The 22207-nt window shown below is 34.4% G+C and overlaps 3 protein-coding genes across 3 annotated transcripts in view; all 3 read left to right on the top strand.

The window, feature by feature from the left end:
- LOC148953589 (beta-1,3-glucan-binding protein-like) overlaps window positions 1-1681 on the top strand; it is a 40667-nt gene extending 38986 nt beyond the window's left edge. The window contains exon 6 of the mRNA XM_089088018.1: window positions 1421-1681. Coding sequence (XP_088944144.1) covers window positions 1421-1627 — 207 coding nt within the window. The 3' untranslated portion in view covers window positions 1628-1681. The remainder of the gene's footprint in view (window positions 1-1420) is intronic.
- A 4338-nt stretch (window positions 1682-6019) lies between these two features.
- LOC148953588 (protein CFDP2-like) lies at window positions 6020-6457 on the top strand. The gene has a single exon (XM_089088016.1). It carries the CDS (start codon window positions 6020-6022, stop codon window positions 6455-6457), a length of 438 nt encoding a protein of 145 aa, XP_088944142.1.
- A 6063-nt stretch (window positions 6458-12520) lies between these two features.
- The window catches only part of LOC148953587 (uncharacterized), a 52653-nt gene continuing 42966 nt past the window's right edge, over window positions 12521-22207 (top strand). The window contains exon 1 of the mRNA XM_089088015.1: window positions 12521-12590. Coding sequence (XP_088944141.1) covers window positions 12577-12590 — 14 coding nt within the window. The 5' untranslated portion in view covers window positions 12521-12576. The remainder of the gene's footprint in view (window positions 12591-22207) is intronic.

Below are 22207 nucleotides of genomic sequence, written 5' to 3'. Positions count from 1 at the left end.
TGACCTACAGTATTTCGACAGTTAATATTAAATCAATATAAATATTTACTGCTGGATTTGGGCTTCTGCTATATTCAGTGGTGCTGTCTATTCTCTGTGCATAGAATTAGGCCAAAGAACAGGCCAAATTACACAGGCCAAAAGAAGGCAAATTACACAGGCAAATTACACAGGCAATTACACAGGCAAATTACACAGGCCAAAAAGAACAGGCCAAAGAATTAGGCCAAAGAACAGGCCAAACAGCCTGCAATTTTCTTCTTCTTTTTCGTTTGATACCTAGCAATACTAAGAAAAAGATACTTTTTGTAGAACAGCTTTTTGGATTGTTTCCGATGAATTATGCCCCGGGTCAAGTTTGGGTACCTCAAAGAACGTTATTGTCTTAATAAAAGCCAGCTGGATTTTTATTATCCCAAATATATGAAAAGTAAACGAAGCTTGAAGAACTTAAGGAGTAGAAAAAAATGGGTTTGGGGTTTGAAGGAAACAATGGGTGTTGGATATTTAGGCAGGTTGTAGATATGAAACTACTTTTAACATAAGACTTACCAATTAAAAAAATTTATGTTTGAAAAGATAAGAGACATTCTTTTCTCTCTTCTTTTTGCAAAGATGAATCTGGTCACTTACCTTATGGCCGAACTAGCTCTTTAATACGTTAGTAATTTATCACATATATTGCTTCTTCGTTTATTTATTGTGCATACTTTATAAAAAAAAAGAGAAACAGTTGAAAACGGACGAAAAATATACTCGGAAAGGTAAAACTTACAACATTCGAGAAATCGAAATATGACACTTTTCAGCAACGATTTTTTCGAACCTTCCTGAAAGAAAAAAAAACTGTCCCCTGGAAAATTTCCTATGGGTATGGGTACGCTTCTAAACGTGCATTCAGGTTAACTTATGTCTAAAGTATTCTAGAATATAGGACAACGAGCCTCGAGGAAAATATTTGAACTACAAATTAAACAGAGATATGGAAGATATGCAGGCAATAGGTTTTTTTTTATTTTCCTTTTGTTTTTCATTACCTTAAAGATAGATTTGATCTTGTAAAATATTTTAGTTCTTAAAAAAAAAATATTCTTTCAACACATGAGGTGAACGGTACTCTTGTATTTAGAACACAATTCCGAAATATCTTTATTTCTGCTATCATCGCTTAACGCTCCAAAATATTAACAGTATATATAACCCGTATTTATTATAAACAGCCGAAAAAAAAGTTCATGGATCTGTTAGTTTTCATTTCCTCAAAGTTGATCAGTAGCTGCAGGACCCATTTACAGGTTGCTGTACAAATCGCAGTTGCTGTAAAATCGCTCGAGTTTTCCCCTTTTCTGTTATAGTTCAAGGTGCTGAAACTATTTTAATGTTGTCAATGTCAATCCATCTAAATATTACTTTTTTACAGTTCCATTTTGTTTTGAACGTTGCAACTGGGGGAAACTTCTTCCCAGATAGTTGTGTAAACGGAGCTTATGACAAGCCATGGTACGCTGGAGAGCCTACATCTATGAGGTCATTTTGGGAGGCAAGGGATTCATGGCTTCCAACATGGAGTGCTGAGACCGAACAAAATGAAATGCTGATTGATTACATTCGAGTCTATGAAATTTAGTTTTAAATAGTTTTATTTGTTATTTGGTTGTCTTACAATAAAATTCAACGTATTATATTTTATTGAGTATGCAAATTATAGCCTGCGAATTGGCGAAACCCCCTCACCGACGGAACTATTTTTTTTCGTTTTAAGTTTTAACGCCGCACCGTACTTTCTGTTAAACAAACTTGATCGAAGAAAAACAAGAGTTAATTTCTGACCATTTTCAAATAATGACGGGAAATCCAGCTCCCTCTCCATAAGAAATTTCTTACTACCATGAAAAATTCCTCCATTGAAAATGTATCTCAGTTAAAATGCACCCCTCCCCACCTGGGAAAGTCCCCAAGGAAAATTCTATCCTCAATAAAAATTCCCTCAAGAAATTTCTTGCAGATGATTCCACCAGAAAAATTCTCCTTAGCATGCTTTCATTTGAAAAAGACTTAAATATCTGATCGTTTTTCATTTCATGCCAAAAACACTGCCTCCATGGAAATTTTTCCTGGAAATTCCCCCTCCTCAGATGAAAGATGTTCCAACGGAAAATTTTCCATGGAAGATTTCTCCCGCGGAAAGTCTCCCCTCACGAAATGAAGCTCCAGGAAATTCTCACCCCACTGAAAATTTCACCAGGGCAATTCCCCCGTAGCATCTGCACATGTAAAATTGACCTGGCAAAGAGAAAGTAAAACCAAAAAAAAAACTTAAAAAGGGCAGTACAAAATTTAATTTTCGTTCAAATAAGCCATCTCCAGATAGTCTAGGACCATTGGCTCGATACAATCCCCCCTGGGGAAAACAAAACAATAAAAAAAAAATAAGTAAACAGGGTAAACACACATCCGTGATCTTTCTTCTGGCAAAAAAAATAAATAAATAAAAGTACACATTTCTGTATAAAGGAGCTTGTAATCTCTAAAATAGGATTCCCTAATACGCTTAATCTGATGATGTGGTTTTTATTAAGATTACTTTAACGTTTGGAGTATTTCCTCCTTTTTTCAAAAATCAGGTAAATTTTCTCAGGCTCGTAGCTTTAGATGGATAAAACCACTGTATAAAGGTAATATAACAGTAAGCTTAAGGCTGATGATTTTTTGGCGCTTCATTCTCGGTGCATACAAATAGCTCCTCTAACTTACTCTTTCATTTGCGGAATAGTATGTATTAGTCAGTCACTGAAAAATGGTTCGAAATTGTATTATTCATAATTGCGAAAGCAGAAAGAAACTTAGTGAGCCAGTCGAAGTGGTTTGTAACTGTCTCATCTCACAGGAATGACTTAATTTATATACAAATTATGACCTAATCTATTATTTATATACAGTGGACTTAACTGATTGGCCTATGTAGAATTTCCAAAAAGGGGGGAGGGCAGGGGGTTTTCTTATTCAAACCGTTTTCTTATTGTTTTTTTAATTGGTAAGGAAAAATATTCCTTTTAATTTCCATTTTATTTTATTTTCCTTTGATTTTCCCTTGTTTATGCTCCTTTTTGTGGGCGATCTATGCTCTTTATATACATATATATATATATATATATATATATATATATATATATATATATATATATATATATATATATATATATATATATATATATATATATATATATATATATATATATATATATATATATATATATATATATATATATATATATATATATATCGGAGCGTAGAAACAGCTCCTCTCATTTGATCTGCCATCAGTGGTCCAATTTACCCTGGAATACGTATTTTGGCAGAAACTTTCACAAAATGCCTTTGAAACCAACTCGAGACTTCAAAACCTGCTTGTAATTCCGCAAAACATCTAATAATAACATTGCACTTCTAATTACTGATTCTCATATATGTATTGGAATAAATTAATTTAAAATTAGATTCTTTAAAATTTAGTGTTACAACGTTGAAGCCAAGTTTCGCGTTCAAGAGAAATCTGACCCGTGAGAAGATCTAATGTCGCTTATGTTTTTACGTTCTCCGGAGCACTTGCATCTCGGTCCGGGTTTTTATAAATGGGTGAGATAGGGAACAATCATACTGTCTATTATTTATATACAGTGAATAAAACTAAATTTGATTATTCTTATATATTTGGAATCAGCATAAGAAGCCAATTCTTTGGATGTATCTATGAATATTAAAATTCCGTCTTTAGAGCTATGGTTACTATTGAACTGTGCTATCTCTTAGATTGCAGTTTGTTAGCAGGAACAGTTAGATATAGTTAACAGTTAGATATAACAGTTAGTTATATTCTTTTCTGACCTGGCTGATGTATATTCACCGATTTCGCTTGTTATAAAAACTCACGGGCTGTCAATAATTTTATTATTAAATTTTTCAGTTACTCAACCACCCAAACTAAATCCCTAGATTATTATTGGCATTGACAAGCCATAAAAACGGAAAAAATATCGGAGCTAATTTCTCTAAGAAATATTATACATCATTCTCATAATAAGAAAAAACATCAATCAGATCGTTCAATATTAGTTTAAGAAAACCTCTCTAAACAATCCTTATCTTCGTCCTTTATGTTTCGTAAGTCAATCGTTATCTAGCAACAAAATACACATTTTAACAGAATTTACTCTCTTTATTGCAATATTTACACATGTGTCATCTACATTTTCAAGAGGTTAAATTGAATAACTTCATGAGCGTTTGTACAGCAATCCTGTGGCGGTTCGCAAAAAGGGCATAATTTTACAAGATTAGAATATGAAAACGACAACGCACAATGAAAAAATATTTATCATAATTTATGAAACTTGAAACTTTAAATACGGATTCTTATTTAACTGTTCAACCGGAATCGGCTTAAAATGACCAAATGGCTGAATTGTTCATTACTTAGAAGATACGGGACTTACTCCCTTTTTTACACCCTTTTAGAACAACTTGTAAGTCGGTCAGATTCAAAGACAAGCTCATTTTGAATAGACCAATCGATAGATCTTGCGTTCCTTCAAACCACGTGTTTTGCTCATTTTTAGAAAAAAGTGGACTTAGGCCGTTTTCTCAGAATTCCACGGAATTGTACTAGCATTAAAAATTGGTATGTGTTAAAGCTTGAACTATAGAGCTTAAATTTAGTTTAGTAGAATTACTACAGGAGGCAGTAATTTTGTTTTTAAAACACGTCTGATTTTTTTTCAGTCATAATTTGTACAGTTTATTCTTAAATTTATATTCTTTCAGAAGACTTTCCAGTTAAGAATAATCCAATTTAAGAAAATCCTATTTAAAATCAAAATTAAGATTTAACTATCAGGTATGAAAAGATTTATTACAAAATTGTAAGAAGCAGATTGTAAAATATGGAGTAGAGCCTTATTACAAATAAGGTTCAAAATTAATTTGCATAAGCCATATGTACATCTTTGAGAGGCCAAATGAGTAAGTTTATGTTCATACTGTAGCAGATGTACTAACGAAATAAATTTTACGTTTAGAGGCTTCAAATGGAGAACGGAAAAGAAAATCAGAGCTTTTGGAATCAGCTGTTGAAGAAATATAGAAAAAGAAATCTTAAACATTTTGTTTAAGCGTTTCGCCTATTAAAAACAAAATTATGCGAGAAATAGCTCAGCACCACCAACTGAGCCACCATTTCAGTAATGACCTCCCGCAGGTTGCTCAGCATGTCCTCAGGTGGCAGTAAGGGGAACGTCCAACAGATATGATAGATACCTCCAATAGGAGGCGTGACCCAAGGGAGGGGGCCTCGTCCTGGGGGGTCCATAATTAGAAATAAGGCACCGTTGCCTAGGGGCCGTGAATACAGGTGGAGGAGGAATAAAGCCCCTCGCTTGTCAACTAATCAGGGTCCACCGGCCCTGCTTACGTCCTTTGAGTTACAAAACTTCTCCCATTAATGAGTTAAATTGCATGGTGAAGCAAAACACCATCGTGGTAGGATCTTCTATAGGAGGACAACTGTGGTAGGGCCTACGATCCATATTCATCAACAACAGCATCTGCAGACCTGTTGTCTACCCAATCTGCTGGCCCCTGGACTTGCTGTCCACTCTGTCGCCTGGACTTGCTTCAGCTAAGAAAGTTTTCTTGTTATGAAAAGTGTTAATCCAGCATCAAATATTTCTTCCCATTTACATGCCGACCTCAGCATATCCCTGGATATTCTGACGACGGTGGTGAAGCCAACCAGAGATTGAACCTCCTTGAAGAGAGTGTTATGAAAATCATTTCTTGATATATTCCAACTTTGAATTTTCCAGGCATTTAGCTACTTCTTACAAATAAACTGAAGCAGTACTCTGTTGCTATTGCTGGCGTTACAGAAACACATTAGACCGGAAAAGGTGAGAAATTCATTAGTGACCACTACAGTCTAATTTTCTTGGGTACTGGAGACACAAGGAGAGCTTTTGTTGGTATGGCTCTTCATAAGAGAGCTGAAAATGCACTAATATCTCATAATGTCATATCAGAGCATTTCCTTGCAGACAGCCTAAAACATCGTCATGAAAAACTCTTTGTTGTCAGATGCTATGTGCTAACAAACGAGGCTGACCCCAATGCTAAAGACCAGTTTCAAACAAACCTCACGCAAATGATATCTTCTGCCTCTCTCCACGATATATTACTTCTTTTCAGGGATTTCAACATTACCGTTAGTTATCCCAAAGGCATCTGGAAAGATGTGATGGGGTGTTTTACTTCAGACATAATTAATACTAATGGAAATCGTCTGCTTCAGCTTAGCAGCGCTGATCAACTTGTTATTTCCAACACAGTTTTCGAAAGACTTCGATTTCACCAGTATACTCTGTACAGCAGCAACGGTGTAACAAAGAAAATTATTCATTGTTGATAATTATGATTATATCATTATCTCTCGGCGATGGAGGTCGTCTGTTTCTAATAGCCGCTCCTATCATGGTGATGACCTGGGTAATAGTGATCACTGACTTGTTAGTCCAAAAATTGTTCTTTAGCTGAAATCACAGAAGGCTGACAAGGGCATTGCAACCCTAAATTTTTGCACCTTTTGATATTCCTGCGATCAAAGGGCGGTACGCAGTTGAGATAAAAATTTTGAAAGCCTGTCCCGGTTTCCGAAGTTGACGTCATGTGGGACTCCTTTGAAACTAAAGTCACTGAAGCAGCTACAACAACTCTTGGCCTGCAAGTTGAGGTCAAAAGCCTTGGCTGTCACAAGAGGCTGTGGACGTCATTACACTCCAAAGGCAGGCTAGACTGCGGAGGGATATTAAGACATACTGACATCTCATTGGCATCAGGAATTAGTTGATACATAGAGATCTCAAGTTATTCGTTGACGGCTAAGCTGTTAAGTTACAAGAAGCTACCTCGAGGAAGGACGTTGGCAGTGTACAAATACTTGCGTAACCTCACTGGCTAGCATGCTCAACCAATAGAAAACATACTATCTATTGACGGGAAGCTCCTAGAAGACATACTTTCCAGCCTTTAAAGTTTCAATGAACACTTCTCATCTTCTAAATCTATATACTCTCTCTCCACCTACCGTGACTCTTACCATCCCCCAGCCTGTTATCCATAATGACCTAACTAATGTTGACATTAAACCGTTCTCAATGGTAGAAATTCAAAATAATGTGAAGAAATTGTGAAAACTGCAAAGGGCCTGGCATCTGTTGAATCTCTGCGTAGCTGCTTGAGAATGGCGGTGGCACTATTTTGCTGTGGCTCCAAATACTATTCATTGCAATATGGAACCCTGTAATCTTCCCAAAAGACTGAGGTACAGCAATGATTCTACCACCACTGAACAGAAAAGGTTCTAAGGAGGAGTCCAAGAAATTTAAATCTTAACCTCTGGCAAGCTTTTTTTTTTGGTTTTGTTGCAGCGATGTTTTGAACACCTCTGACGAGATTGTAAAGTGGGGGCAGCTGGTTTTATGCCTGGCCGATCCACGACAGAACAGGTATCCTACATAAGACAAATCCGTGAAAAGGGTAATGAGGTCTGCCAACCGGCTTTCATTACTTATTTCAATTTTAAGGCAGCTTTCAATTTTGTTGATCGAGATTCTCTACGAAATATTATTTCTAATACTGGCCTCCCGTTCAAATAAGTCCACCTACTAAGGGTCATGCATCAAAAGTCTGTGAGCTGTGTGCAAGAGAATGGTAGACGTAGCAATTTCCTTCCAGTAATTACGGGAGTTGGCTATGGTTGCTCAGTTGCTTCTGAATATTTAACTGTGTTATAGTGTCACAATATGACTTGCGCAACCCCGAAGCTGAGCTTTGGACTGAATTACGGTCACAGAGTTGTCATTGATTGTGACTTTGGTGATAACATAGCACTAGTTTCCAACTCTCTAGTTTCCGACACAACTGCTCATTGCTCTGAACACGCTTCTGGATGAAGCTGCCATTACCGGACTACCCATTAATTAGAAGAAAACGAAAGGCATGGTAGTGTAGTCGAGGTCTGAAGGTGATAATTCTGATTACTGGGTCACCGAGAACCAAATCGATGTGGTTGACCATTTCGCTTGTCTTGGTTCTATCATATCATCGGACAGCTGCATCAGCCATTACGCTGCTGCTGGTGTGGCCAAGGCCTCTGTAGCCATTGATGAACAGAGCCATGTTTGAAAGAAGCCAATAATCAAACGAGCGACTAAAATGAAAATCCTTGGAACGTTAGTCTGTCGGAAATGCTGCACGGAGCTGATACTTGGCCTGCCGTGTCCAACGCCATTCCGACACTAATGAATCTAAATGACTTCGGGCAATTAAAGAAATCCGATGGACAGACTGTGTTGGCGATGACCACCTATGAAGCGTGACTTTCCTGCTGCCCTTGTTAAACCAAGTTGCCCAGTGGACTCATCGCTGATTCAGATTTGCCTGCCCACACTCCGGGTCAAAATCTTTAATTCTTTGAACCAATCAGTAGCGGTTTGGAACGTCCAAGAGGAAGACCTGAGTTCCAGTGGTATAACAGTGTCGGGAAATTCCAGGACCAGGCTTGAATGTTGCTTATGGATGCGGAGGCCCTTGCTCCAACTACCCCACGTGGAGAAGGATGAAGACGCTTTTAACGCCACATTGGCATGAGGATTAAGAAAGTATCCTCTCCTTTTTTGGTTTGAATTTTGAAGTCTTTCACGTTCACAGTTTAATCTAAGCCCGAAGCAAATATATACTTGCCAAAATTTTAATATATTCCTAAATGCTCCTAGTTTATATGTGGTTGCCTGTTCTTGCTTAATTAAACTTATAGCCCTGTATGGGGTCAAAAATACACTAGCCAGGAACTATACTGGCCGAGAGGCATATAAAACTAATACAACGATGTCAAATAACCTTAGGCATTGTTTAAAAAATCAAATAGGGGGAACAGTTTCTTTTGAAAAACATAATAGTCGAACATCGTTTGTATGTGATTTTACTGCAATATTGGATTTTGTCAACAATATTGAAGGGTTAAAGATGTTTTCTCTCTTCTCAGCCGTCCGAATCAAGCTAATCAAAATGTCACATCTATAGATGGAAACGTGCAACTGCTTAACTTAAGGTTTTATCAGGGCTTCCATTATCCCCGAATTTTCGGGGGTAACGGACCCCTAGTGACCATCCCTAACAAACATTACTTTACATACGATAATTTTTCACTGCTCTCTTGTTCGTTAATTTTCGTCTCCCGTGTTACTTTGCATAAAAACCATACCGATACAATTAAGTTTAACCAATACAATTATTCCTGCATTTAGATTAGACCAATTCGAAAGCAGTATTCCAAATGCTATAAGATTCTTACATTTATGTCATTCAAAGTCATTATGTCATTCACAGTGTTGACAAAATTAGCCAAGAACTATACTTGAAATTTTTTAACGGAACGCTCAGTTGGATTTTGGGTTTTGAAATTGAACTTCTAAAGTGGGAAAATTGTTATAAAAGTCGAATCGCAAGTTTAAATTTTGTTTTCTTTTGCTATTTTTGGTTTTGGACATACTGTGTTACTGTTTAATACTTAATGATTGAACGCAAAATATAATGAAGGAATTGATGTTTTTGCCAGGAATTCTCACCATTAAGTTTGTCTTTCATTCGGTTTGTACAATTCAAGTTTTTTCTGTTTTATCTGAGAATTGTATTTTTCAAACCACTTTTTATCTTCAATTCTTTCAGCACTCCCCTCACAAGTATTTTTTGGTCCCTTGACCCGTGTAATGTTTTCAGTGGGCGTAATATTTTAGACTGCAGTTTTAAGATCTTTTTACGGTCTTGCAAAGCTGATAGCTAGGCGAAGAAAATTTTACGGAATATATAATCTGCTCCAATTCGGGATAACCAAGTAAACTTGTTTAAATGTTTAGGCCTACCTTTACAACTTCTAATGCTTGAATAATTAGTAACCCTGTATGAACGCGAATTCTGAGATAAAAACAAAATAATTTAAATAAATTGTGGTATAATTTATTTTTTCTTCAGAAGTATCCCTAAATACCATCTTCTTACCATAAAAAATGCATCATCCTCTCCCCCTCTTAATGAGGCAAAGTTTAGCTAAAGACTATGTACAAGATTGGGGAATAGAGATTTAGACGGAAGTGACCCCAAAAATATTATTCATAAGAAAATTTCCATTAGAGCTTAAAGTAAAAACTTGGTTATTAGGTCATATTGTTTTCTTATCAAGTTTTATATTATTTTCGGATTTATTTATCACGAACTGTTAGTTAATAATGCCAAATAATATTAGTGTGAAGAAAAATAATAAGTAACTTTTATATGATTTGTAGTCTATAGCTCTTTGTAGCCTAACACATTGAAGGAATTGATCTTTTTGCCAGGAATTATTACCATTAAAATTTTTCTTTCATTCGGTGTTTAAATTTTAAGTTCTTCTCTTTTTTTGATCTGAAAATTGTGCTTGTCACACCACCCTTTTTCATCAATTCACCCATAACTCTCCTCACATTTATTAGTCTGGTCCTTTCACCCGTGTAATATTTTCATAGGGTAGAGCATCTTAAACTGCAGTTTTAGGAACTTTTTAGGGTCTTACAAACCTGTTCGTTAGCCAAAGAAAATTTCACGGAAAATGTGTTCTGCTCAAAATCGAAATAGCCAATTAAACTTGTTTAAATATTTAGGTCTACCTTTACACCCTCTAATGCTTGAATAATTAGTAACCCTGTATGAAGGCTAATTCTAAGTTAAAAACAAATTAATTTGAAGAAATTGTGGTATAATTATTTCTTCTTTAGAACTATCCCTAAATACCATATTCTTGCCATAAAAAATGCACCACCTCATTCCCCTCCTATTGAGGTTAAACTTAGCTATAGACTATGTACAAGGTGGGGAAATAGGGGATTTAAGTGGAAGTGACCCCAAAAACATTATTCATAAGAAAATTTCCATTACAGCTGAAAGTAAAAATTTGGTTATTAGTCTCGTATTGTTTTCTTGTCAAGTTTTATATTATTGTTGGACTTATTTATCACGAACTGCTGGTTAATAATGCCAAATAATGTTAGTGTGAAGAAAAAGAATAAGTAACTTTTATATGTTTGTAGTCTATACCTACCATGTCCAGGCATTAGATGGGCTGATATAAAAATGAGACTGCAATAAGTACTATATTTGGAACATGGATGACCACAAGGTTGGTGAGAGGGGTAGGGGTTAATTGGTGACTATACAGTAATTATGAGGTAACCGAAAGGAAAAGAAAGCATAGTAGAAAAGAACCACTGTATATAAATAATATAACAGTAAGATCACGACTTAGTGATTTTTGGCTACCACATCCTCAGCGCGTACAAACAGCTCCTCCCATTTAATCTGAAATCAGCGGTCCAGTGTATATTACCCTGGAAGGCGTAATTTCACAGAAACTTTCTCAAAATACCTTTGAAACCCACTGGAGACTTCGAAACCTACTTGTAATTCCTAAAAACATCTAATAATAACATTGCACTACTTATTACCAATTTTTATATATGTCTTGGAATAAATTAATTTAAAATTAAATTCTTTAAAATTTAGTGTTACAAAGGTCAAGCCAATTTTTACCTTCAAGAGAAATCTGACTTGTCTACCCGTAAGAAAATTGAATGTAACTTATATTTATGCTTATTTAAATGTTCTCCGGAACAGTTGCATTTTGGTCCGGCTTTATACAATGTTTGAAATAGAAAATGATCATATTGTATTATATTTATATACAGTGTCATAAACAATGAAAAGAATTTATGTGTCGAGGGGGTATTTTCCGCAAGGGGTGGTGGGTATTTTCCGATGGTGTTTTCCGTGGGGGTAATTTCCATGGGAGAGTATTTTCTGCGGGGGGTGATTGTGTGAGGAAGGAGGGGGGTAAACGCCTAAAAACTTAGAATCAGCATTAAAAACCAATAATGTGCCAATTGCCGTCAAAATTCTCTTTTTAATTCAAGTTTAAATTAACCTGTTTAATTTAATTTTTGTTCGTTTTAAGTTTTAATGTTGCCCATTCTTATAAGCTGAATTTTGTCTATTTAATTAACTACCTAGAAATTGCAAGCAATATTTGTTTTTGAATATTATAAATGTCTTACTGATATTAATGAATTATTGAAAAACTACTACTGGTATTTACAGTTCACATGTGGTCATTTTTTTTTTTTAAACAATTCTGAAGTTTTTGCCGCAATTTCAGCAATAAGTGTTATCAGCTATAATTTCCAATCCTGTGCTCTGGCTCTAAAACCTACTCTCTAAAAGGTTTCCACACTGATCCAAGCCCTACTTGAGCCTAAAAACGAAGCTAAAACCAATTTCGGCTCCCAAGTTTTTGCAACAAAATTCCCTTTTGTTTTTCCCCGAAACTTCCCCGAATCTTAAAGAATTGTCCCTGAAACTTCCCCGAATTGTTAAGACTTGTCCCCGAGTTTTCAGATTGGACAGTAGAAGCCTTCGGTTTTATATTCAAATACATAACACATGCACTTCCAAAGGTAAGTTTGCAGCCTTCATAAACAATTATTCCTGTTTGAACAGAATTGAACAGAAGAATAAGAAAGGCAAAATTCTCGATGATCAGCATTTATTTAAGAGAATCTTAAGCTGTATTTGAGGTTTTCTTTTTCAAATAATTGAAAAGCTGAGTTTTGATAGATGTAAAGAGCAAAGTTGAAACCTAGATCAAATGAAAATATTGCTGTTTTAGCATTTGCAACATATATCCATAAAACTAGGCTAGGGTAAGATACCCATTAGTCAGACAGCTAATCATTATTTTACAATTGAAAACAATGTAAAGTCCCTTTATCTTAGTCTACTAGGGTAAGACACCCAGTAGTTGGACACTTTAATCACTTTGAAAACTTTTTGACATTTAAACTACTCTAATTACTGTATTATACCACCTAGAAACTTAATTTTTGTATCAAAAAATTTCTGAAGAATTTCTGAACAAGTAGGCTACTAATTCAAATAGTTTCACTTGTACAGTGCCTCCAATTTTTGAATTTATTAACAAGTGACAATTCTGCCTAAACTTGGACATACAAATGGCTCATTGTAAATAGTGATTAAAATAGTATAAAAGATTCTGTCGGAGAATAGGCAGGTGGCCGACTACTGGGTGTCTTACCCTACCTAGAAAGTGGATTTTGTCATCTTTAGATTTGTCTAAATCTTATCAGTAAACATACAATAAGCTCAAATAATTTACCTCTTTGCCACACTAACAATGGTAAAATTAAAGTTTAGCTACTTTTTGCTAGGCTATCTTAGAAAGGGCTTAGGTTAGGAAAATAAAATTTTCAGTAATACATCCAGGGCCAAAACATACTCTTGAAAGATATTGCCTAGAGTTGATGTTAACCCTCTTCTGATTTCTAAGTCTTAGAAATTTTCCTACTTGTCAGTTGGGCAATTTTGCCAAAAACACATTTTACCTTAATTTTCAGTTACTAGTCTTTTATTTTTTGGGCTTAGTTCTGAAAATGTAATTCCTCTTATTTGAGTAGAATTTTAGGTAAATTTACTATGGGCTATATAATTTAGCTAAGATAAAAGTGAAAATGTCATTTGATGCCTATTTTATGCTCTTTCATAATTCAAGAATCACTTCTGATGATAATTATATCTTGAGCCATTAAAGAGGCCCCAAAGGTATTTTATATGAATGATGAAAGAGCATAATAAAAGCATCAAGTGATGTTTTTACTTTCATCCTAGCTAAATCATATGGCCCACTGACAATTTACCTTACCCCCCTAATGTGAAAATATTTACCCGGAATATACCCTGAATTGCTGACAGCAAAGTTTCAGATTGCAAAATTCAGTGCTTTTTTTTTGTCAATGACAGTAAAAAAACTTGAAATGATAAGAAAATGGTTTATATTTGAGTTGCCTAATAAATAAGGTATGAATTGTTATAAACAAGTATTTTTGGAATATATTACTCTTGAACAACTTATTTATAAACTAGTGGTATGTTTTCAACCACTTTGGAACTAGTGGTGATAACTTCTTTGTGTGGTTACAAAAGTGAAATACCTTTGGGGCCCCTTTAAGGGCTCCAGAAGCAATTCTTGAATTATGAAAGAGCATAAAAAATGCATCAATTTATGTTTTCACTTTCATCTTAGCTAAATTATATGGCCCACTGCAAATTTACCAAATTTTAGCCATATTAGTTTGTTTTTCTAAATTTAGGAAATGTATTTTCAGATCTTTGAAACCCTATAAATTAGGCTTAAGGAAAGTTGCGAAGCTGAAAATAGTTTTCTTGCACTTCATTTAAGGAGAAGATTTATTTTGCAAGGTTTGACTTTCATAACACAAAAATTTATAAAGGTCATCAAAGGTCACTGCCCTCCAAGACTGTAACCAGGATTTTTTTTTTGAGAGGGTTTTACTCAAAGATTTTTTTTTTTTTGGGGGGGGGGTTACACAGAAAACCTTAAAAAAATGCATACAAAATTTGTTTATATCCATTTTTGTTACATTTTTACAAGTCAAACAAAGATTTTTTTTTGGGGGGGGGAGTTAAAACCCTCCCCCCTCTGGGTAAAGCCTTGCTGCTCTCTAGGGAGAGAAAGGAGTAGAAATTGGTACTTCAAAGTACCTTCCTGGGACATATTTTAGTCTGTTGACCCATCCCTGAAGGTTTCATTTTCCAAACCTAACCCCTTTCCAAGATAACAAAAAGTAGCCAAACTAGAATTTTGCCCTAATAATTTTAAATATACTGAAAGTCAACATTAGACTCAAATCTCAGACACAAACTTTAAGTTTGAGTGTAGACTTCAAAATCATACTGTTGATTTTGATTGAAGTTATCAAGTATTTTGCAGCAGGTTGCATCAAGATATGGCTAATTGTAGACAGAGAAAAGCCAAGACAGATAGTCCAAGTAATTGAGAGGCAAATGTTTAAATGGCTGGGGCATGGGTAAATGGCAGGAGTATGCATGACTCTGTTATTGGACACATACTTGTTTGTTAGTTTTTTGGAAAGGCATGCCTGCCTAGAGTCTCAGGCATGTTGACCAAGAATTTAAAATTGACATAAGACCATTGCTGCAAAAGTCTTTTGTTTTCTAACCTTTCTGGTTTCTTTAGTGGAATTTTGTTTTGGCACTTGAACCTCACCCACCAGTCATGACCTGGTTGGTTGTCCTTAAATCTGGTTTGAACTTTGTTCTTGATGGGATAGTCTTGGACTTGGTCAAGAAATTCCTGCTTGCTGAGACCTATGCTCCACTTTTACAGTATTTGGAGACCCTGAGCCATATCTTTTTCTATTTCAGCAGGAATTTCTTGGCTGCTCTCTCCACCACAAACTGGTTTATTGAATTTTGTCTTCTTCATAAGATGGTCATGCAGGGTAGTGCGCAGTATTTGAAACATTTTGGAAGCCTGTAGCATAGACATTCTCTTTGAAGATATCTCTGCTAGCGCGTTTTGTAGCTGAGTTGCATCATATGTTCCTCCAACCCCGCGTAGTGTTTTATGAACATAATTTTTAGGTATCTAGAAAAAACAAAGGAATTATGACTGAATGGATGAATTTATTTGAAGGGGAATTATGAATGGATTGATGAATTTAGTCGAAAACCTGTCACAAGCAGGTGTGTGCAAATAGTTCTAAAACTGCCAATAGCAGAATTCCAAAAGCTGCCAACACTTTAGCAGCACAATATGTGTTTTGACAGCTTTTCTTTGAGCAAAAAGTATTTCTATAGGTAAAATTTGCAGAAAAGTAACAAATGTAACTTAGTATAGCTTGAGGTTAGAAATATAAATAGTTTTCTGAATCATATTAAAGTCCTGTATCATATTTACTCTAATACTGCTAATGGTGTATAGTATTCAAAGTCTCAAGTATACTGTATATAGATTACTGCTGATAGTATTGCTTGAGTTTTACACTCCAATGATATTGTTATTATAAAAATAAATGCATACCCAACTGCATGCTTAATACTCATTGATCACTATACTAAAACTATAAAAAGGTCAGTATACTTTTACTAGCATAGGAAGAAAGGTCAGTAATTCAATGATCTATGTCTGGTTTTGATGTGTAGTAAATAATTGAGACATAAACTTTTGAAAGTAGTGAAAAATTATGTCAAGTCAAGTGAAAACCATAGTTACTAGGGGTGGACTGTCATCAGTGATAAATTACTAGGGGTGGCAACCCTGAAAGAAATGGGATTTCTGGGGAACTGATTTCGAGGATCCTAATGAGAAGACAGATATTTGGGGAAATCCCCAAAAATTTGGGGATAGTGGAAGCACTGGTATTTTGAAAAAAATCTGCCAACAAATTTTACTAGGCCATGAAAATTGTTGAGTAGCATTGCTACTATGCTACCCCACTTTTTGCATGGTGGAGCACAACTCGTGTTTTGACAGCTTTTCTTTGAGCAAAAATTATTTTTATATGTAAAAAAGGGTATTTTCAGACAAAATCTGCCAGCAAATTTGATACCTGCCAAGTAGCATTTCTACTTTGCTACACTTTTTGCATGGCAGGTCACAAGTAAAGGTTAAGACAGAAAATAAATGACAAGGGAGAAATATAAACAAAAGCAGGCACAGAACTGCAATACATGAACAGTCAACACAACACTACATTCCACTAAGTTAGTAGAGCCATCTAAGGATGGTTACTGGCTTCAACCCTTATTATCTAAAGCTTAGAATCTGCTCTACCATTTAGAATATTGATCTTTGGTAACATGGGGTAAGTCCAACACCCCTGTCAAAATTCCCCTGTAGGGGGTAAGTCCGACATGTCAGACTTTCCCCAGATGGTCTTTTTTGGGGGTAAGACTGACACCCCTCTTATCTCTTCAACTAATAATATTAGCTTGTTTTAAAAAATCAGGAAGATGCTCCTGGTCTTCTAGTTTCTAAGAAATGAAAAAAAATTCTCTCTTTCTCTTACTTTATAATCTGCATAAGTTAAAGTAAAGTCAGTTACCTGTGTTCCTAAGAAACGCTGTCCAAAAAACTTCAAACCCTTCTGAACAGAAGGCGTTTTGCCCTGGGGGCATATAAGGTTTTTATATAGAAAGTGTTGTTGTAAAAACTTCAAAAGTTGGCTCATTCAATTGGAAAATGAGGGGGCTATTGCCCTTTTTAATAGTCAAAAGTAATTAGAGGGAGAATCTCTCTGCCGGAAGTTGATGGCACTGTTGCCTACTGCTACTAATATGGAAGAAACTATCAAAGCCTCCCACAGATACAATGGACCATAGACAACTTGAAGGTCGGTGCCGGACTTACCCAAGTGTCAGACTCCCTGATTCATACTAGAGTATCTAAATCATGACAGACTGTTATGGATATGTTGAATCTAAGACAAGTGTTCTTGGGCAGGATGATTGTATCTAAATAGTCTAAGATACCTAGTAGTTAGACAGCTAATCCTCACTTCAACAGTTAAATTACTTTAAAATTTATAATTTATCACCTAGAAATGAACTGTTTCAGTAGTTGTTTAGTGTAAATTTCAATAAACATGGGATGAGCTTGAATATTTAACAATGTACAATACTAAAATTTTTGAATGCATTAATAGTTAACAGTAGAGCCTAATCATGGACACCAACTTTAGACTGGAGCCTGAACTTAGAAATGCTGCCCAATCTTGGAAATAGGATCTTAATGTTAGAACAAAATTGTCTATGTCATGGACAAGTTCAATCTAAGGCAAGCATCTTAAAACAGAATAATTGTATTTAAATATGCTAGGCAAGGATGTACAGATAAATTTTGTTCACGTATAAACGTTAAAATTAAAGTTTTCCTAATTGTAATTATAATAGTTTTTCCTAACTAGCTCAGTCCTTACTCTTTAAAACTATCTGCATCATATTCAAGATATGATGCAGGGAACTTAATGTTTCCTTTATCAAAAATATATTTTAAACAAAATATCTGTCAAAGATTAGGTACTCTCCAAGTACTGGGGGTACTAGCTGAGGATGGAATGTAATGATAAATTTTGTTTGAGTTAAAATGTTAAAAACAAAGTTTTCCTAGAAGCTTGTTTTTGGAGGCAATTTCACCAATGCTTCAAGGAAAAAACAAAACAAAAGGAGTTCAAGGTTCATTCACTTAACTTGACTTATTTCTGAATGTGTATTAAGAAATAATAGAATCCCTGGTGCTGGTTTGACAAGCAGTGCATCTTTACTCTTGTCTACCCTTGTTAATGCACAGAGCAAAATTGCCAACTAAAAAAATCTTTGTCAGGATATTCACAAGCAGATGATTGAGAAATGTTCAGTGGACAAAAATTTTATCAGTGAACAAGTAATTGACCAGGACACTATAGTCACTGAAATATATGACACAATCAATCTTGACTACAGTTCTAAATTTGCTAGCATTGAAAAGATGATTTAAGGGTTTCATCTTCAAATTAGATTGCTTCGATTTTAGAACACCACATCAACAATCTCGGTCAAATATTATTCTAACCCACAGACTGTCTCATACAGGTGGAGAAACACTGACTAAAAGTGTTCTAGCAGTACTTGGTGCTAAGTTGGGGATGAGTATGATTGCTACTGATATCAAGTCTACCAAGTGCTTATGTACTCATGCTATTTTATTGAATAATTGTCTGCTGCCATTTCTTGTCACCTTTTTGTTCCTCTGATTTTGCAATCTGTTTGTTTGCAAATAAGAAGAGACTGGCCTGATAAAAAGTATTTATATCTGAGTACTTAAATCAAACCATTAACACCTCTTAAATGTGACATGTTACAAATTTGCAGTTTGGAATATGTGGACTCATGGTGGCTGCATATTAGCCAAACCAGAAAATAGTTAAGCAATCTTGAAGATCAGGTCAATGAGTGACCTGATCAGTGATAAAAAATCCACTGTAGTGATATGTTGAACCAATATTAGTTTTTTTGTTATTTGAAATTCTTTTTTTTGTTTCATCTACATTTTTCATATTTTTTTTGTTTCTTTTGCTGTTAGTTAATTTTTGTATGGCCTAGTGTTTTATCATGGGTAGTATGACCAGCTGGCAATCAGATATACAAAGTAGTAGACTGTCTGTTGACCACTTATTATCTAGCTCCATTGCTAAGGATAATTTAAGTGAAGGGAATAAAGCACAAGCTGTGAAAGCAAGTAATTATGTGGATAAACAGGTGTTGAAGAAACAGTCAGTTAAAGATGATAATATTTTTTTCATTTTGGATTTGTCAGAGCCTTAGAACAGCCTATCCTACACAATGTAACATTTTGAGTGATTTACAAGAAACACTGTTAGCAATAGGACTTTGTTAGACTTTTGTGTCAAATAGGAATAATTGTTCATTTTGGGATTTCCAATTTCCAGGATATGTTAGTGAAAGAAAAGAATGACAGTTTATGGAGGGAGGAGGTTTGCAAGGAGCAGGAAGTTTGTTGATAAAAGAAGGAGTTTCATATTGGGTAAGGGAGGATCTTTTGCTGTGGCTTGACTAAAGGCTACAGACTCTTTATTTAACGTGATGGCAATTGTGATAAAAAATGTAATTGCTGCTCTAGTATATAAAACACCATTGTATAATGAGGATGTATTTATTAAGGAGAAGATATGCTCAGACAACAAAAGAATGACGCACTTGTTTATATTTGTAATAATTTTTTTATATTTGTAATAAATATAAGTATTTATATATATATATATATATATATATATATATATATATAAATAAATATTTGTTATATTAGTAAAGTTTAAATTTATATTTGGAATAAATTCAACAAATGTATTTGTAATAAATGCAGTATATAAGGAATAAAAAAGCAGAACTTGAGGCATTTTTTTTTGCAAATGAACTCTTAAAACTGCAAAAAAAAAAAAAAAATACAGAAGAATCTTAATACTAAAACTATTTGGGTTCTTCTCCAGTCTCATGACTTGCTGGAATAATGTTCTTCAAGCAAAAGGGAATCTGAGTTTTACAAGGTTTTTTTTAAGAATGAACAGAAAGTTTCTATTGGGTGTTGTTCTTCCAAACTTCAATTAGTAAGAAAGTTTCTTTGTTGGATCATATCTGATAATTTTTACAAGCTTCTTTATCTTTTTTTGCAAGTGCCATGGATTTATTTTCAAATTTATTGCTTGATTAGGCTCCCATAAAACAGAACAATCTGTCTGCATTTCATGATTCTGGGCATGCCAACCCATTTTTGACATCTTTTTGTGTTGTACACAGAAACGGAAAAATGGAATGACAGTAGCATTCTACACAACCCAGTTTCCCAGTTTTCTAGAAAATGCCGAATTTAGACCTGGCAACGTCGAATATGAATTTAAATGAAGAAATGCTGTTAATTATTATTCCAAGTCAAGAATCATTACAACCCTAATATAAACTACAAAAATCCTTTTATATCTGTCTATAGTATTTAGATTTTGAAACTATGATACACATTTCTGAGCTTTGTCTGTAATTTAAGCACTACTCAGACACCTTTCCTTTATATGCGTCTATACGGTGCTCTGCAGTTTATATCAAGTTATACAAATTCAACTCATCTTAAAATATTTTTTCTTCTGTAAAAGACTCCTAAAGCACTTTGTGTTTGTACTTTATACAGATTATATATTGTTTTGTGTTTTCAGTAAATTGTTTGTTTTCAAAATCCAGCCAATCATAGGAAGTAGTATGAGTTGGTTTATTTGAGTTACATTAGTTTGATAGATACATGTTGCATATGCTACAAAGCAGCAGTTTTTGTGAGTTTCGACTTTGGTCTTTACTTCTATCAGAAACCTTTTTTTTAATTCATTTTTTTTATTCATTTTTTTTAATTAACCAAGTCATCATGACAATTTTTTTTTGGTTTTACTTGAGTGATATTGTAAAAAATGTCATTATGAATTCTATTTTTAAATTTGGCGATTAGGTTAAAATAGGTTTTACATTCTATCTCTGTGAAATTCTCCTGCAAAATTTATGGAACTCTTTCATATAGATATGAACCCCAAAGGTTATGTTATCAGTGTTAACTTTAAGAAGGTGATGAAAATTCAATTATTTACAATAGAAGCTGCTATTTTTAAACTGTATCTTTTATTACTTCCCACTCACTTAGTATACAACATTGGGCAAAATTTTATAGAAAGAAATTTTTCAGAGGCAACACAATAGTGTTGCCTATAATGGGCCATAAGGCTTCAATGTTTTATCATTTATTTTTCCCCAGAGATACTTCATATGGAAAAGGGTGGTTGTAAAGACTTTGGGGGGTGGGGGGGGGGTTGGGTTTTTTTTACTTGAAATCGGAATTTCTAGTGCCCTCTATAAGAATAAAAATTCATTGAATGGCAACTAGCCACCTCCCCACGCCCTCTTCACCAAATAAGTCTACATCTGTTGGAAATTTTGAGGTAGCCATTTTCTTCAAAATAGTCCAACAATCAGATAAAAAAAATTTTTGGGGTTGACACAATCTTTGATACTTTGATTTACTGATTTACAGGGCAACTTTTATTTAAGCGGCAAGAAGTGAAAGGTATGTAAGTTGCTTATTGTTGTTTTGATAATTTTTTTACGTTGATATATTGTTGACCTTGATACATAGTTACTTTGGTACTTTGATGAAACTTCAATGTTGAAAAAAAAAATGATTTTAAAATAGGTGATGTTGAAAAACGTGGAATTTTGGCAATCAAAAACGATATAAAATTGATCAAAAATAACTCTCCAAAAAGAAGTTTTTCAAAGAAAAGTAAAGGTCATGTTAAAGTTAAGATCAGCAGAAACAAAAACCTATAATAATACAATCTCAAAACAACCAGAAACCACTATTAAAGAATAAGTGAAACCCAGAACAAACAGTAATTAATAAACAGTCATAAAAAATAAACATACATCAGGTACTAATATAAATGAATAAATTAATCCTAAAACGAGTAAAACTTAAACTGAGTATACTATTGAAATTGAATATGAACCGAAATCACTACAAACAAGAGTTTGATCATCTCCTTTAACTCGGTTTTTATTATGATTAATTAAAAAACAAAATAAGTTTTTCAAAGAAAAGTAAAGAACTCCATTAAACCAAAAATGAGCAAAAATAAAATCAAAT

Source organism: Artemia sp. Qi Xiang Cuo, chromosome 4 (assembly GCF_049724085.1).
Source record: "Artemia sp. Qi Xiang Cuo chromosome 4, ASM4972408v1, whole genome shotgun sequence".
Classification (NCBI taxonomy): Eukaryota; Metazoa; Arthropoda; class Branchiopoda; order Anostraca; family Artemiidae; genus Artemia; species Artemia sp. Qi Xiang Cuo.
This window is presented reverse-complemented; position numbering and strand designations above follow the sequence as displayed.

Bases quoted from the DNA above. Each gene is read 5' to 3' on its own strand.
- LOC148953588 (XM_089088016.1), top strand. From the start codon at position 6,020: ATGGCTCTTCATAAGAGAGCTGAAAATGCACTAATATCTCATAATGTC.